Raw genomic sequence first — 14,372 nt, 5'->3', positions numbered from 1 at the left:
CGCCTAGAAAATGGCGCAAAAAGCTGGCATCTACGAGGTCTGTTAGAAAAGTATCCGACGTTTGGCCGAATAAAAAAAACTGGCATAACTGGAGCGTTAGAAACCTAATAACCTTCAAAGTAGTCTCCTTGGGGCTCCATATGCATCTCCCAGCGGTGCTGCCATTGTTGGAAGTATTCCGAAAAGACCCTTTTCGGAATGGAATTTAGCTCTGCTGTCGTTGCAGCCATAATGTCCTTTCTTTTCTGAAATCGCGCTTCTTTCTATGACCTCTTGATTTTAGGAAACAGCCAGAAGTCGTAGGTGTACATATCAGGAGAGTAAGGAGCCTGTTGAACTACAGGAGTCTGTTTTTTTGCCAGAAAAGTCTGAATCAAATGCGAGGAATGTGCAGGAGCAATGCCGCGAGGGATGCGTCAATTTCTTGTTGACCTTAATTACGGTCTCTTGCGCCGCACAGCACCACGTAGGCGATGGAGGACATCCCTGTAGTACTGTTTAGTCATTCTTTGACCCTGTGGGGTGCGTACTCGTGGTGTGCCACACAGAGGGAGTCAAAAAAGCAGTCAGCATCACTTTGACATTGCTGCGCACTTGTCGGGCCTTCTTTGGTCTTGGTGACGTGGAATGCGTCCTCTGTGACGACTGGGATTTGGTTTCCGGATCGTACCCGTACACCCAAGACTCGTCACTAGTGATTACGGCGTCGGTGAAGTCAGGGTAACCGTTTGTGGAATCCAGCATCTCCTGTAAGACTTCAACACGAAGCTGCTTTTTCTCCACCGTCAGCAGCTTCGGCACGAATTTCGCCGCAACTCTCTCCATGGCCGAATCTTCGGTGATAATGGAATGTGCAGAAACATTGCTGATGTCCACCTCTTCCGCAATTTCTCGGATAGTCACACAATAGTCCCGCATCACCACAGCGTTCACTTCGGCAATTACCTGGTCATTTCGGCATGTTGATGGCCGGCCGGAGCGTGGCTCTCTCTCCACGGATGTGCGGCCGTCTTTAAACCAGTTGCACCACTGCTTAATCTGTGTGCTGCTCATAGCATCATCACCGAAAGCCGTCTGAACATTTCGAATAATTTCCACTTGGCTATCGCCAAGTTTCTGGCAAAATTTGAGGTAGTAGCGCTGCTCCTCTCGCTCCGCCATTTTCCTTGAAACAAAAAACCGACGAGAGCACTGCGCACTGCCTCACTCAAACGCTGCTTCCCAGCGACTGACGCTATCGGCAGGCGGTAAAAAATTCGTGCATGCGCACGAGAGTTCAAGGTCGGCTGCTGTAAGCGCGCTTGTTTCATATCCATCAGGTGTTCGCAAAAAAAATAAAGTCGGATACTTTTCTAACAGACCCCGTATGCGACCGTCCCGTCGAATTCGACGCAAGTGCCTACAGAAAATGTAAGTTTTCGATATCACCGCTGTCACAAATGCAGGGAGAACACTTTTCTTGGACTGCGCTGTCGTCCGAAAAGCCCCTTCAATATGAAGCTTACTGGTGATAGGTGTAACGTAACATAACGTAACGTTAAGAGATCGGAAGCGGGCGGAGTGGGTGAGGGAACAAACAAGCGTTAATGACATCCTAGTTGAAATCAAGAGGAAGAAGTGGGCTTGGGCAGGGCATGCAATGCGAAGGCAGCATAACCGCTGGTCCTTAAGGGTAAGGGAGTGGATTCCAACAGACGGCAAGCGTAGCAGGGGACGGTCCTTCGTCTTCCAGGTATGTTCATTTAGGAACAGCCATTGAGGTCCCATGACTAGATTTCGTTTTCAAGGAAAAAGCCTGTTGGTCGATTGCTCCCCTATCAAGGAACGAGCCATCAGTTAATTTCCAGGTTTCTGAAAAACAAATCTCATATCACAAGAGATGCACGACGTCCTCCTTGCGATTGCAAAACGGCAACTGCTAGATTTCAACTTTGGAGCTCCGGAGAAGGAAACAAAATTTTGTCGAGCCTCAATATTTCTTCTTAATTCATATGGAAGGTGTCCTCTTTGCATCAAAACAATTTAGTGCATTTAGAATTTAGCAGCAAAAGAGATGCAAACGTGCTTCAAAAAGGTATTCTTTCCAGAAAAAAAAAACGTCTCAGGACGTACTTTTAATATGAAGTGAGAACATAACGCTGAAAAATGTTTTTTTTTCACCATTTTTTGGTTCCTTTGACTACATTAATGAAAGTTCGTACTTTCATATGAATAAATTTTTTGGGCGCCTATAAAAATCTTTCATAGTTAATAAATTCCAAAAAATGGCCAACTTGAAATCATGTTAAAAAAAAGTCAACGACCTTTAAAGTTGCTCTGTAAAATCAGCAATTCTAGCACAGTAAAATTGTCTGCGTTGTTTGTTTTAAAATATCAAATAAATTGACAATACAACTATAAATAGTTTGATTCCTTTGCGGCATGTTTTTCGTTGCTATACTGACGTTCATAAATTCGACTTTCCACAGAGAGAAAGCGACTGAAGTTTCCTTTCACTACGGCCGAACCTCAGAAGGTACTACAGAAGCTTGTTTTTGCTGGTTGACTCTGTTAATAGCTCACAATATGTTAACTCACTCCTACGCGTATTGTCCGCTAACTTCGATACTGCTAGGGGGCAATTTAATGCGGCAGCATTTGAGTTCTCATCAGGAACAAATTACGCCGTCGATTGTCATTGAGTTCGCTGGTTGTTCGAGAGAAGTCGTGTTATCTAGTGACGTCATCACAACCTGCACACCTTGGCAGGTCGCAACCTGGTCCCTGGATCGGGAGCAACCACTGATGTCCACTAGGGGGCTGGAGAGCGCATCGGGCGCCCGAAAGTGAAGCCACCGGAAGTAAGCGGCCTTGTCCCGGAAGTCAGCCGTTGGCAGTGCACGAAATCGCACCTCAGCACGGTTTTTCAGTTCAAGTTTTGTTTTCCCACTTAGCATTTCGTCTTTTCGCCGTTCTCGTCTTTTTCCATGACGTCCTGTTGCACCGTCCACTGAGCGACGAGACCAGCGAAGTCTTCGGGAAAGACGCCTCAAAAATAAGGGCCCATTGCATCGCAGTGGAACGACACTAGCAGACGACAGCACGTCGGTACACACAGCAAGTATGGAGCCTCGTCTGCTCAGCTCTGTGTCGTCCCGTCGCTGCCGTCGCCAACAGCGCTCTTTACAGTGATGCACGTTCTCGTGCTCAAGCGCAAGTTGTGCTTTCAATGGGGGATAAATTTAAGAAAGCATAGATGGAAACCTTCACCAGGCCGCTGACTTTGCAGTGCCCATTTAACGAATTATGTTTAGACAGAACCGGAGCGAGGGCTATGCTACTGTCTGGTGAGGTGTCGACGGTGTTCGGTTGGTTCGCATTAGCGCCTCGAAAAGGTATGGTACGGCTTTTTCGACGGAGCATGTCATATACTGTTTCGTATTGTAGCAAGTTGACTTCTTGCTTGGTGCTTGGTGCAGTTGACTTCTAACAGCGCTTCTCACGCCGTCCAACTTCCGGTGGCTTCACTCGTGCTCGTCTCGGAACGCGGGAATGCGGCATCCAGCCACCTAGAGTGGAGATCAGTGGGAGCAACCTGCCCACCGTCGTACCTGACAGTAAAGAAATGATTATGTGAGAGAGGTCATGTGACCTTGTGACGCCATCACAACCTACCCACAGGTTTGTGAGCAACCTAGTTTCTAGGTAGCAACCGACATGGCACTCTGTAGAGTTCACGACAGGAGCAACCCGCGGTCGTCCGGTGTCAGGAATTGCGCGGATTGGTAGAGAGCGGTTGACATCACAAGCTCACGAAAGGAGCTAATCACAGCGCTACGCAAACAAAGCAAATTCAACAATGAATCGAAGTCGTTATTTGATATCTGATACGTCGTGTCCTATAAGTTATTAGTAGACGTATTTAGATGGATAAAAATGGATTAGTATATTGGATGGAAATTTCAAATCATCGGAGAAGCATGAAGATACAGAAAGACTACTCCAAAGAATCGGATGCAAATGAAGTGCTTTAGTTCAAAAAAGAATGTAAAAAATTGAAATCAAAAATTAGAGAAAGAAAAAGGCGATATAAGCATATGTCTGCATTATCACAGCATAGCGGATGCCTACTCCAGCGGCTAGAAGTCCGAATATTTCGGTGACGGATCGTCAGTAGCAAAGATACTCACTTAAACACTTAGGGTGGCTTAAGTCACCTTAGTTTCTACCGCACTTCTTTTTAGTTGAAGGCAATTTGGATTGGGATCAGAATTATCGAACACTTAGGTCAAACTTCGCAGCCCACTGGCTAACCCCAGCCACAAAGGTGCTCGAACGTGCCTTTGCGATTTATGATTGTGGCAATGCTAGATGCGTAAGAAAGGCTCTTTAATCCGTAAATATGCAAATTTTCTTCGCGTTAGAGCAAGCTACTGCGGCTTGTGTTTTTAGGAATTGCAAGCGAAACCGAAATAATGCAATTTATAATGCGCCAAATTTTGTATTTAGCAGCGTGCACAAGGACCTAACGGACCCAACAGGGGCCTAGAGGATTACCGCGCAATTTGCGCTCAACTGGATGCGAGGGCTTACAAATAGAAAGTGGTATCCAATGCACAAAACCGAACGCTAAACGGGATCAGCGTTCTCAGCAAATGATATCGGCTGAAAAAAATGGAAGGGTACACGCGATACCAATGCGTTAATCCCCATGCATGCAGAATTTGTCATTCTCTCATAAATTCCTTAAGATTCATAAATATAGGCTTCGTAGCTACATGGCTGCAAACACGTAAATTTTTAGAAATAGTAAAGGTGAGGTTTTTTATCTCTTGCGATACACAATTTTTCCAATGGCGTTTTTTGACGTTTTTTTTAACTAAGGCTCACTCATTTGCTTTCACTCATTTGCCTGTCCTGAAAAAAGAACTACATTGACAACAATAGAGGGTGACGATATTTCGAAGGCTCGGCCTTTGTTTCCTGAACCAACCATGTGATATCGGGGTCAAAAGTTTGCGGGGTGCGAGTTCATTGAAAAGCGTTTATTGCAGCTCAACCTCGCAAAGCCGCATGATGTTGTGTGAAGGTATTGCAGGCCTAAATGCCCCTTCCTCTGCTAAGGATCACGGCTTGTTGCTATGCAAATGCATGAGTGGATGTCCAGGTCTCGTCAAGGCCTGCTCCTTTCTGCGCACTGCCGCTGTCGCCAGGGAAACAGCTCTGGCGCACAAAAATGAACCATGCGGCGATCCCACTCACCGATGCTCCTGACGCGGAGGCCCCATAAGAAGAGCTCCCTCGGTGCTTCCCCGTTGACGCTGATGGAGCCGGTGCAAAAGACAGACTGCGCGTAGCTGTCCACAGCGTCCAGAAGCCTGGAAGGCGACACCCGTGCATCACACAACAGGCCTCATTCAGCACCCAATACTTCTCATTCTCATTCAGAACCCAAAATGAAACAATCGCTGATAGCCGTACCGATTTCAACGCCTGTGCTGGAAGTCTTCTGCTTGCTAAAATTCGAGCGAAATAAAGGCAGTGAAAAAAATTTATCACAACACTGAGCGTGCAGAAATCGCGCACTGAGGCTGCTAAACAGGAAATTGTTCTCCAACCCCACTGAGCGCGTGAAAGTCATGTGCAGTGGCGGCCATAGTAACACAGAGCACGCTTCGGCGCCGAATACCTCGCAGACCCGTTGCGGTGGCTAATTACCTGCTTTGATGCAGGCGAAATGCAAAAACTCCAGGCGGTCTAAATTAATCGGGCGCAGCATCTGCACCCTGCCGCCGTGACTGCACCGTGACGGCAGGATAGTTCCCATTTCCAGAAGCGTTTCCGCTCTCTGTAGGTAGCGCCTCTGAATGATCGAAGAGCTCCTTTGCAAATTCGTCGTCGAAGTGACGTAACTGTGCTCATTTTTAGCGGGCGGTTTGAACGTAGGGTTCTGGCACTGTCATATGCGATTCTTTCACAGCGACGCAGCCACCGAAATTTCCGAGTAGAATGAACTTTGGTAGCGTTCCTCAGAAATAATCTATCTGCCTCGCTTACTTTGATACTTCACTTTAATATAGCTTCGCACCTCCTACTTTAAATTTTTTACAAGCACCTGTTACATATGAAAAATTTGGTGGTTCTGAGCACATACACTGCAACTCGTGCAATCCAATCGCGCATAAACAAAAATACTTTTCTCTCTTCTCTGCCCAACACCTCAAAGTATCGAGAACAAGACAACCCGGCTGGGAGAGGCGGACGGTGAGGGTCACGTGACACGTGGCTGCCTGCGCTGCTCAGCCGCGTGCCGTTGCTCTCGCGCCTGGGCAGCCCTTTAATTGGCTGCTCTGCAGAGTGAGCGAGAATCGCATTTTATTAAAATGCATGAGCTCTTAAGAATCCCCAATGGTGAGTTACAGGTTTATAAACAGTAAATAGCCTGACTCTAACAAGTAAAAAACAAAATTGTGGGATTTTGATAACGAGCTGGCAGTTAACATTCCTTGACTGCTCTCGGAGTCCTAACACCTGATTTCACGTGCCTAATGAAACGCGCTTTCTTTTATTGTTTTAGGATGTACTGTAGACCGTGAGATCAGGTGGGGAGTATACAATCACAAATATCGTAAGACAAACTGCAGCATCAGAATGCCAGCTGAAGATCGGAGGTAATGCCATATACTTATTCTAAACAGCGTCATTTATAATATGTAGACATTGTATTCCTCAAGGTCGTAAACTGTTCAAATCCCCTATAGTTCGAGAAAAATAGATTACTGAAAAAAAAAAACAACTCCAGCAAGTGTGCGCTCTTCGTAACGTCCAATACTTAATCCATGTTTGGGGGTAAACAAGAAATAGAAATTTTAATCAGAATAATTTGCTCCAGGGCTATAGAGTTGGGGCGAATTTATTTATTTATTTATTTATTTCAAAATAATTCAGGCCTATGTGGCCCAAGTAGGAGGGGCAAACAACGTAACAACATACAAAAGAAACTAAGAAAAACCATTCGACTGTATATGTGAAAATGAAGAAGACAACTCTATTTTGGATTTTCTCAAGTAAGTTCATGTTACTGAAAGTTTACGGATCTCGGACAGTGCACGCGTATGAAAACTTAGGCCTTCCCAAAAGTTTCACCTAGTGGCCTCCCACACTGGGCTGGTGTACTTTTTTAGTTTCAAATCAAATCAAATCAAATCAAAATTTTATTTGTCTGTATACGTACACATTCATAAATTCTGATCTGCCTAAGCACATTTTGCTTGTTGGCTGATCAGGCAGCAGGTGGAGAAATACCTTCATATGTATACTTTACTTGTCTAAACACTCATACTAGCACAGAAAAAAAAGAAAAAAAAGCAATAAACCAAACAAAACACAAACAAAAAATTTTTGAACACAAAATTGCACATACGAAAGAACTCAAGCTATACACAGGGAAATACATTTGCACACCAATTTCTCATGTCAGTCATCATCCTACGTTTGTTACTTGCAATACATAGATCATCGGGAATTTCATTAAATACAGCCGGTACATAATAACTGCGCATCTTTTTACCATAGTTTGTGTAAACCCGTGGCTTAAAAAAACGTTCTGTTTTTCTCAAGGTGACATCTTTTTTTACGGGAGTCTTATATTCATTTGAATAATAATACCGTGTTAACACAACAAAGTGAAATAGTTCACGAATTTGAAGGATGCCTAACTCATCGTATCTCTCTTTCATGTCAACCGATTGTAGTTTTGTGCCGTACGATATAGTGTTGACGATTCTTTTTAGGATAACATTTAATGCTTCTTTCTTGTATTCGGAGCAGTTACCGTATAGAGTAATGCCGTACTTTAAAACAGGTTCTACTAATGCTCTATAGATCAGTCGCCTAAGATGGAGCGGAGCTTTACCACGAAGGTGATACATCATAGCCGCAATGGCCCTTATCTTTCGAGAGAGGTAGACGATGTGGTCGCTCCATGTAAGGTGTTGGTCAAAGTGGATGCCCAGATACAGAACTGTTCGCTCTATTTGCATAGCTTTACAATTACACTGGTAACAATGGGATGTTGTTATTGCACCATAGGCACTGTTTCCGTATGTCAAAACTCAAAACTCAAAAACGTACAAAACTCAAAAACGTATTTTCCACCACTACTAATTGCCTCCAGTGAGGCACTCTGCAAATATATGGTAATCAAAAGGTGGGTAATCAAGGTCCGTGACCAGTTTTGGCTTTCCATTGAATTTTTTACGTGTTTTGGCAAATGTGCCGCCCCAATGGAATGTACTCAGCTTTCAAGACACGCAGTTATCTCAGAAAACGATGGTATATCACATGAAGTGGAAAGCGTAATTTCTGAACTCGCAAAAAATCGCGTGTCTCTACCCTAAAGAAAAAGAAATAGTATTTTGTAGAACGTGTAGGTTTTTTCAGTAATTATACGCAAAATTTCTCGTGGGAGCCGAGCCGAAACATTTTTAGGCTCCTAGAATTTTGTAGATTTTGTTCACTAATAATGCGCCCCACAAATGGCAGTGTTCACGACAATATTGGGACAGGAGGCAGTAAAAGCTTGAGGCCGAAATCTTTCTCCAGTGTTTATTTTCTATCACACTCCCGTCAGACAGAACTAAAATTTTTTGTCTGGTAGTAAGGAGCAAAGAAGACGAAGCTGTATCTTTACTGCTTCGGTAAACTAACGGAGCGCCAGTGTCTCTTCTTCTCTTTCTGAAGTTGCCGCTGTTCTGCACCGTGCAGAGCAACCAAATAGCTTGAGACGTATTACTGAAATTAACGGAAGTGGTTTCAAGAGAAGCCAGAAGCAGAACTAGGCGGCATTCAATCGGGTGAGGAGAGCTGGGTTGCCGCTACTAGCGCCCAACAGAGCCTTGCTCTTGCCGCCGCGAAAGTGGTACGCGGTGTTGTCGCGGCGCAATCTTTCGAATTTTACCGCGCAACGCAAGTTGTCTGTCCTGTAACAGCCTTCCTCCGTTTCCCAAAGAAGGTAAAGGAATGGAGGCTGCAGCGACCTCATCAAAGGTGGAAAAACATTTCTTGGCCTTCTTGGCCCTAGAAGTCTTGCACTCTGAAGTCTTGCAAGCTTTCGGCACTGCTTAACTCACGAGCTGCAAACGGCGGATTTGAATTTGTCCGCAGTCGGCGCTAAGTAACTGCTCCCGACAAATCGTTTTTGGTCGGTCGAGAAAATGGTCCCCAGTCTGCTCAAGTGGAGCGATCCGTATTTGCGAGGGAGAGGAGCCACCGTTGGTGTGCTGGGCTGTTTCGCAGTTTTGTTTCACATAAACTTTTTTCGTTAATAAAACTCTGCGGAGGTAATCGAAGTCAGTTCATGCTACCAATCGACGCCTGCTCATCCTCAGCTTCGGTCTGGTGCAATAACAATGTTTCTATGAAGTTTGTCTGTGTCCTCATTTAGTGCCTTGTACATGATGTACTTTGATTTCTTTTGCGCTGTAACTCACATTGCATTCAATTTTGATTTATTCATGTAAACATGCCCTCAGTTGATTTATCCTGCGCTGCCAAATGCCGTCAGTAAGGGGCAGTCGCCCCATGAAGCTGCTCTCCGAAGCAGCTTTTTCGCGGCTGCTCCTTTCCTTGTAAAAGAGGAAAAATAAAGTATTATTATTATTATCATTATTTATTCACAGCCCTCGCTTCTTCGCTGCGTTGTCCGCCGGAGAACAGCGGTGGCGTTAACAACGCCGCTCAGATAAAACGGTTAATCTCCAAGACCATCGTCGTCTTTTTAGTTAGTCCTTTGTTTTGCGCTGGTCTTCAAGGCGAACTACTTCCGACTAGCCCAATACAGCGTGCTGTTAAATGCAGTCTTTTGGCGGACAGAGCACAGCAGGCGCACACACATTTCCCTCCCACTTCCTTCCGCCATCCATCGCTGCGCTCGCATTGTTGGGGCATGGGATGCTTTTTGAAAGGACTCCCTGGAGCTCTCTGTCACTAGCACCCCTTCGTTCCTTCTTATCAGGTACTGTTATCTGTTCTTATTGTGATCTATCCCTGATGCTGGGCGCAGATAGTTCAAGCGCACAACAGGACTGCCCGTCTGCGATTAGCGCTCTTTGGGAGCAAGTAAAAGCCTCGCATAGCAGCAGCACGGGCAGCGCTGGAAGACCTGCAGGACCTGCATGCAGGATAACCCGAGCTTGGCGAAACTCCCCCAAGCTCTGGTGGCACCCTCAGATGAATGAAATAATTCCTAATCAACTAATCCTTTCTCTTTCGCGCGGACACAAGTCACTGAAATAAATAAATAAATGAATAATGAAAATAAACAAACACGTATACAAGTATAGGTATCAAGACATATTCAAACCTCAGTGGGCCTCCAGTTTTATTGGATTATCCAGATTCACTCTGTGGTTGTCGTCACTTGCGGGGTCACCACATGGATATCATGGGCGGTCGACAAAATACAACTCACGTGATCAGCCCGTCGGTGACTCTTTTTTTTGTTTCTTTATCTTTGCACACCATTCATTCATACTGCTCTGGCACCACTAGGACAAGGACCGAGTTGTAGTCACAACACCATTATGAGGTGGATTTGGTATTTTCGGCTAAGAATAATAGGGAGGATATGTGCCGCCATTGAGAGGTGTGACGCACCGCAGGAGAGAAGAAAGGCTTGTGGTGTGAAGCACTCCAATCAAGGGCGTCCGCAGAACTTTTTCCAGGGGGGTGCACCCGATGGCCGGGTACGGTGGGGGGGGAGGGAGGGGGTAGGTTAGCACCAAAAAGGGACTATTTGTGGTCTAAACTGCGCACATGAAACAAAAATTAGAAGCAGAAAATTAATGCTAGGTTTGGAGAACAAACATTATAAATTATTAATGAACAAAGAATTCAACTCAATAAGCAAAATCCGATAAATTAATATCACCTAAGCATGCTAATCAAGCTGCGTGGTTGTTTTCTACTAGTGCGTAAATATTATCTGTAATTCCGGGGGGGGGGGGGGGGGGTAGCAACGCCCCTCTCTCTCTTGCCCCCTTCCGGACGCCCATGACTACAATCCGTTTGTGGACTGTGCTTGTGATGTAGTCGATACCTGACATGCGGTCGACATTACATGGGGCAGACGGGACGCTGTCTGAATGTACGCCTCCAGGAGCATGCCAGGTCACTTGACGGAGGTTCGGGGACGCACCTGACCAAGCATGTCAAAGGCCACAAGTGTACCCCGTTGTTCAAGGAAACGCGCGTTCTCTGGAAACATAAAGATAAGGCTTCCCGGGAGATTATGGAGGCCTTCCGTATAAGGAAGTCGGCAGATGAGTGCGTGAGTTCGCGATCATTGCTGCTACTCGACGCTGAGGATGATTATCTAGAAAGAGCATCAAACCATTGACAACAGGTAGATTCGTGGTGCTTCAACACGTGTTATTGCCTAGCGCCTTTGTAACCTTGTTCTGGACTGTGCATGTAACCGTTGGTTTTGTCTATATATTTTGTGCTTTTAATAAATTTGTCAGTTGTTAGTCAGCACTTGTGTTGTCACTCTGTCTCCCTCCCTGTCCTCGTGGTGCCACAGCAGTGTGAATTCGTACCAACTCGCCCAATTCTCAACTCGTCAGAGTTCATTACCTGTGCACGTAAATTGTAAGAGATGTTTTTAGCGCATTTATAACGCCCATTTTATGGCACTCTCTAAGAATGTTACAGCGTGTAGCATGCCCCCTGAATGCGCTTAGAAATTATTTTAATTCACTACATTTTGTGTTGCAGCGTGAGGGAATGAAGCGGTGAAGTCATCACCTCGGGTAGCTTTGACATAGCGCAGAAATCCGCAGGGGGTGCGGAGCTTCCTCTTCCCACGTGACCTGGCAGACTGCAAGCGCGATCTCAATGGCAGTGCGGTTCTGTAGGTTGTCTTTCCGTAGCCACGTGCGAACGACGGCGACGCAGCGTCAACGGCGGTGACGGAGGAGAGGCGCAAAGTTGTTGCTTCTGCGCACCTCGTTTCAGCTTCTTTCGTGTCGGCAGAGACTACACTCCAGTTCGGTAGGTCAACTAACTCTGCCACTTTTCCTGCTTGCATCGGTGCGAAGTAATAAAATTTGTGGAAGGTTGCCGATCCGGAACGGTGAAGCAGGCATGAATTTCACCGCTCCTGTTCCAAACGTCAAAATATGCTCGTTAGCCTGTGATCATCCCACTTACTATTTTTGGCCCCTTCATTGCCCTTCTCTGGCTAAATCGGCATGTTAGATCTCGTGGATTTGAAGATTTTTGGACTACCTCGAGCGAAAAACTGTTATTGAACATTAATTACAGCCTGACTAAGCCCTTTTTGTATTATGGGATTGGCGGTAGATATGGCAGTGGTCTAGATCACTGCTGAACATTTTTTTTTAATCATTTCAGCTGTAACGCCCACAGCAATGTTACAACATTGCTCAACACAGCCACACGTAGAATGACAGGACATTTGAATAATGCACCTGAAGTCAAATACTCTCAAACTAAGGTTTTAGCTGTTTTCGAGGTGTCTACCTGTATGCAGCCTTTTCTTGGGCCGCAAACGTATTTCACAAAAAAAAAATTGTTTTATGTTTTATGGGGGTTTAACGTGCCGAAGCGACTACGGCTCTCAGGGACGCCGAAGTGAAATCCTCCGGAAATTGCTGTCAACTAGGGTTATTTACGTGCCTTGACATCGCACAGTACGCCGGCCTATATAATTTCGCCTCCATCGAAACGACCACCGCGGTCAGGATTGAACTCTCCTCTTTCGGGTCAGCAGCCGAGAGCTATAACCACTGAGCCACCGCGGCGGCTACAAAATAATTGTGCTCAAGCGTAAGCATGCACCTTAAGCACAAAACAAAGGGTATCTAGAGCAAAGCTAGCAAGCTATGCTGCCTTAAACAAACCAGTATTTATTTATGCCGGCATTCAACTTGACAATATTTCAAATTTTTTCTCGTTGAATAAGATGTACCTAAAACCCTATTTGGCAGTCAAAGGCGTGTGTTTTAAATTTCCAAGTGTGTTAGCAATGCAATAATTGTTTTTGTTGCGATTGTGCATCTATTCGCCTTCCAAACATTTCAGCGAGTGAACGTAAGCGGCTGTTCCTGTTGTAGTTTTCCTGGCTCATGCAAGATAACCTTTTCGATTCTGTGCTAGCGTCTGGGTTGTACTCCGAAGGAGCCTTTATTCCAATGTACGTGCTTTAGAGACATTCCGCGACATCGGTAATGATGCGGGAAAAAGGAAATGTTCCAATAATAGAGTCACGCTCGACTGCAGTCTCAGCAAAAGCGAGATATCGCATTTGCGGTCGCATTGATAAGCGCATAGGAAATGTCCTTTATGAAGCGGCTCACATGGCTCACTGGTCTCAGCCGGCGCTTCCCGGTCCCGTAGAACCCGACAGAATCTTGCTCTTCGAATGTGGGTGAATGAGGCCCGACAGGCATTCACCGCAGACATGATTAGCCGCCTAGCTCGTAGCACAGCCAGCGCATCGAGTTTTTCAACAAGCGAAAATGACGGTGTCATTTTTCGTCGCATATGTCATTAAACGACTCCAGTAGGCTACATACACAATGTTAGTTTCGATGCCTGGCGCTAACATCTTACTTTGCAGCTTGTGCTCTGCAAGAGCCCAGCCTATAAGCCATGGGGTGTGCATACAGAGGGGTTGTAGCGGCTTCTGCGCGGTGCTCGTGAACGCTACCCGGCAGCTTGGTGTTTAACGGTCTTCCCGAAATCAGAATACGGCTTGTTTTGCTTAGATCAGCCAAATAACCAGATAATTAGAGTAAGAGATCTTCAGTGCTGCCCCACAGAAGCGGTTGTAAACAGCAGTAGCGGCCAGAGCGACACCAAATGGCCGCGCTCCGCTTACTACTGAGGTGGCCATATTTTATCATTTGTGGAGCCTGTCGTAGCCGTGGTGAGAGAAGCGGAGGCAGAACGACTAAGCAACATGTTTATTCGGCATGCTGGGCCGTACAGAAGAAGACTAAAACCGAGCGATCTGCTCGCTCGCCTTTTTAAGAAGAAGACAACGCCCCTTCATCATTGCATCATCACACGTCACAGTCGACCATGCGACACTACCTTCCAGTCGCTCGCAATGCGATCACATAACACTTCAGAGCCGATATTTCGAGTTAAGAATTTTAACTGTGACTGCAACTCTGCATGCGAGTGCACAGCGAAGGAACCGCATGCGCAGGTCCTACTCATCACACGGTGCATATAGTACAATATGGCTCACCGCAGTACACCTGCATCGCGCCCTGATTACCGCGCGGTGCTGCCTGTTTCACATCTCCCAATGGTTCCTGCCGCAAATTAGCAGTGAGCTAGTTCAATATCACGTGAAATAAGCT

The 14,372-nt window shown here is 45.8% G+C and overlaps 1 protein-coding gene across 6 annotated transcripts in view; it reads right to left on the bottom strand.

Moving 5' to 3' along the window:
* LOC149325860 (uncharacterized) overlaps positions 1 to 14,372 on the bottom strand; it is a 292,578-nt gene that overhangs the window by 221,287 nt on the left and 56,919 nt on the right. For all 6 annotated transcript variants that reach the window (XM_089563537.1, XM_089563535.1, XM_089563539.1 and 3 more), the window contains one exon: positions 5,242 to 5,357. In XM_089563537.1, coding sequence (XP_089419663.1) covers positions 5,242 to 5,357 — 116 coding nt within the window. The remainder of the gene's footprint in view (positions 1 to 5,241; positions 5,358 to 14,372) is intronic.

This window comes from Amblyomma mixtum, chromosome 10, assembly GCF_055824585.1.
Source record: "Amblyomma mixtum isolate Tamu chromosome 10, ASM5582458v1, whole genome shotgun sequence".
NCBI classification, from domain to species: Eukaryota; Metazoa; Arthropoda; class Arachnida; order Ixodida; family Ixodidae; genus Amblyomma; species Amblyomma mixtum.
Note: the sequence above shows the minus strand (reverse complement) of the source record. Positions and strands in the feature narration are given on the sequence as shown.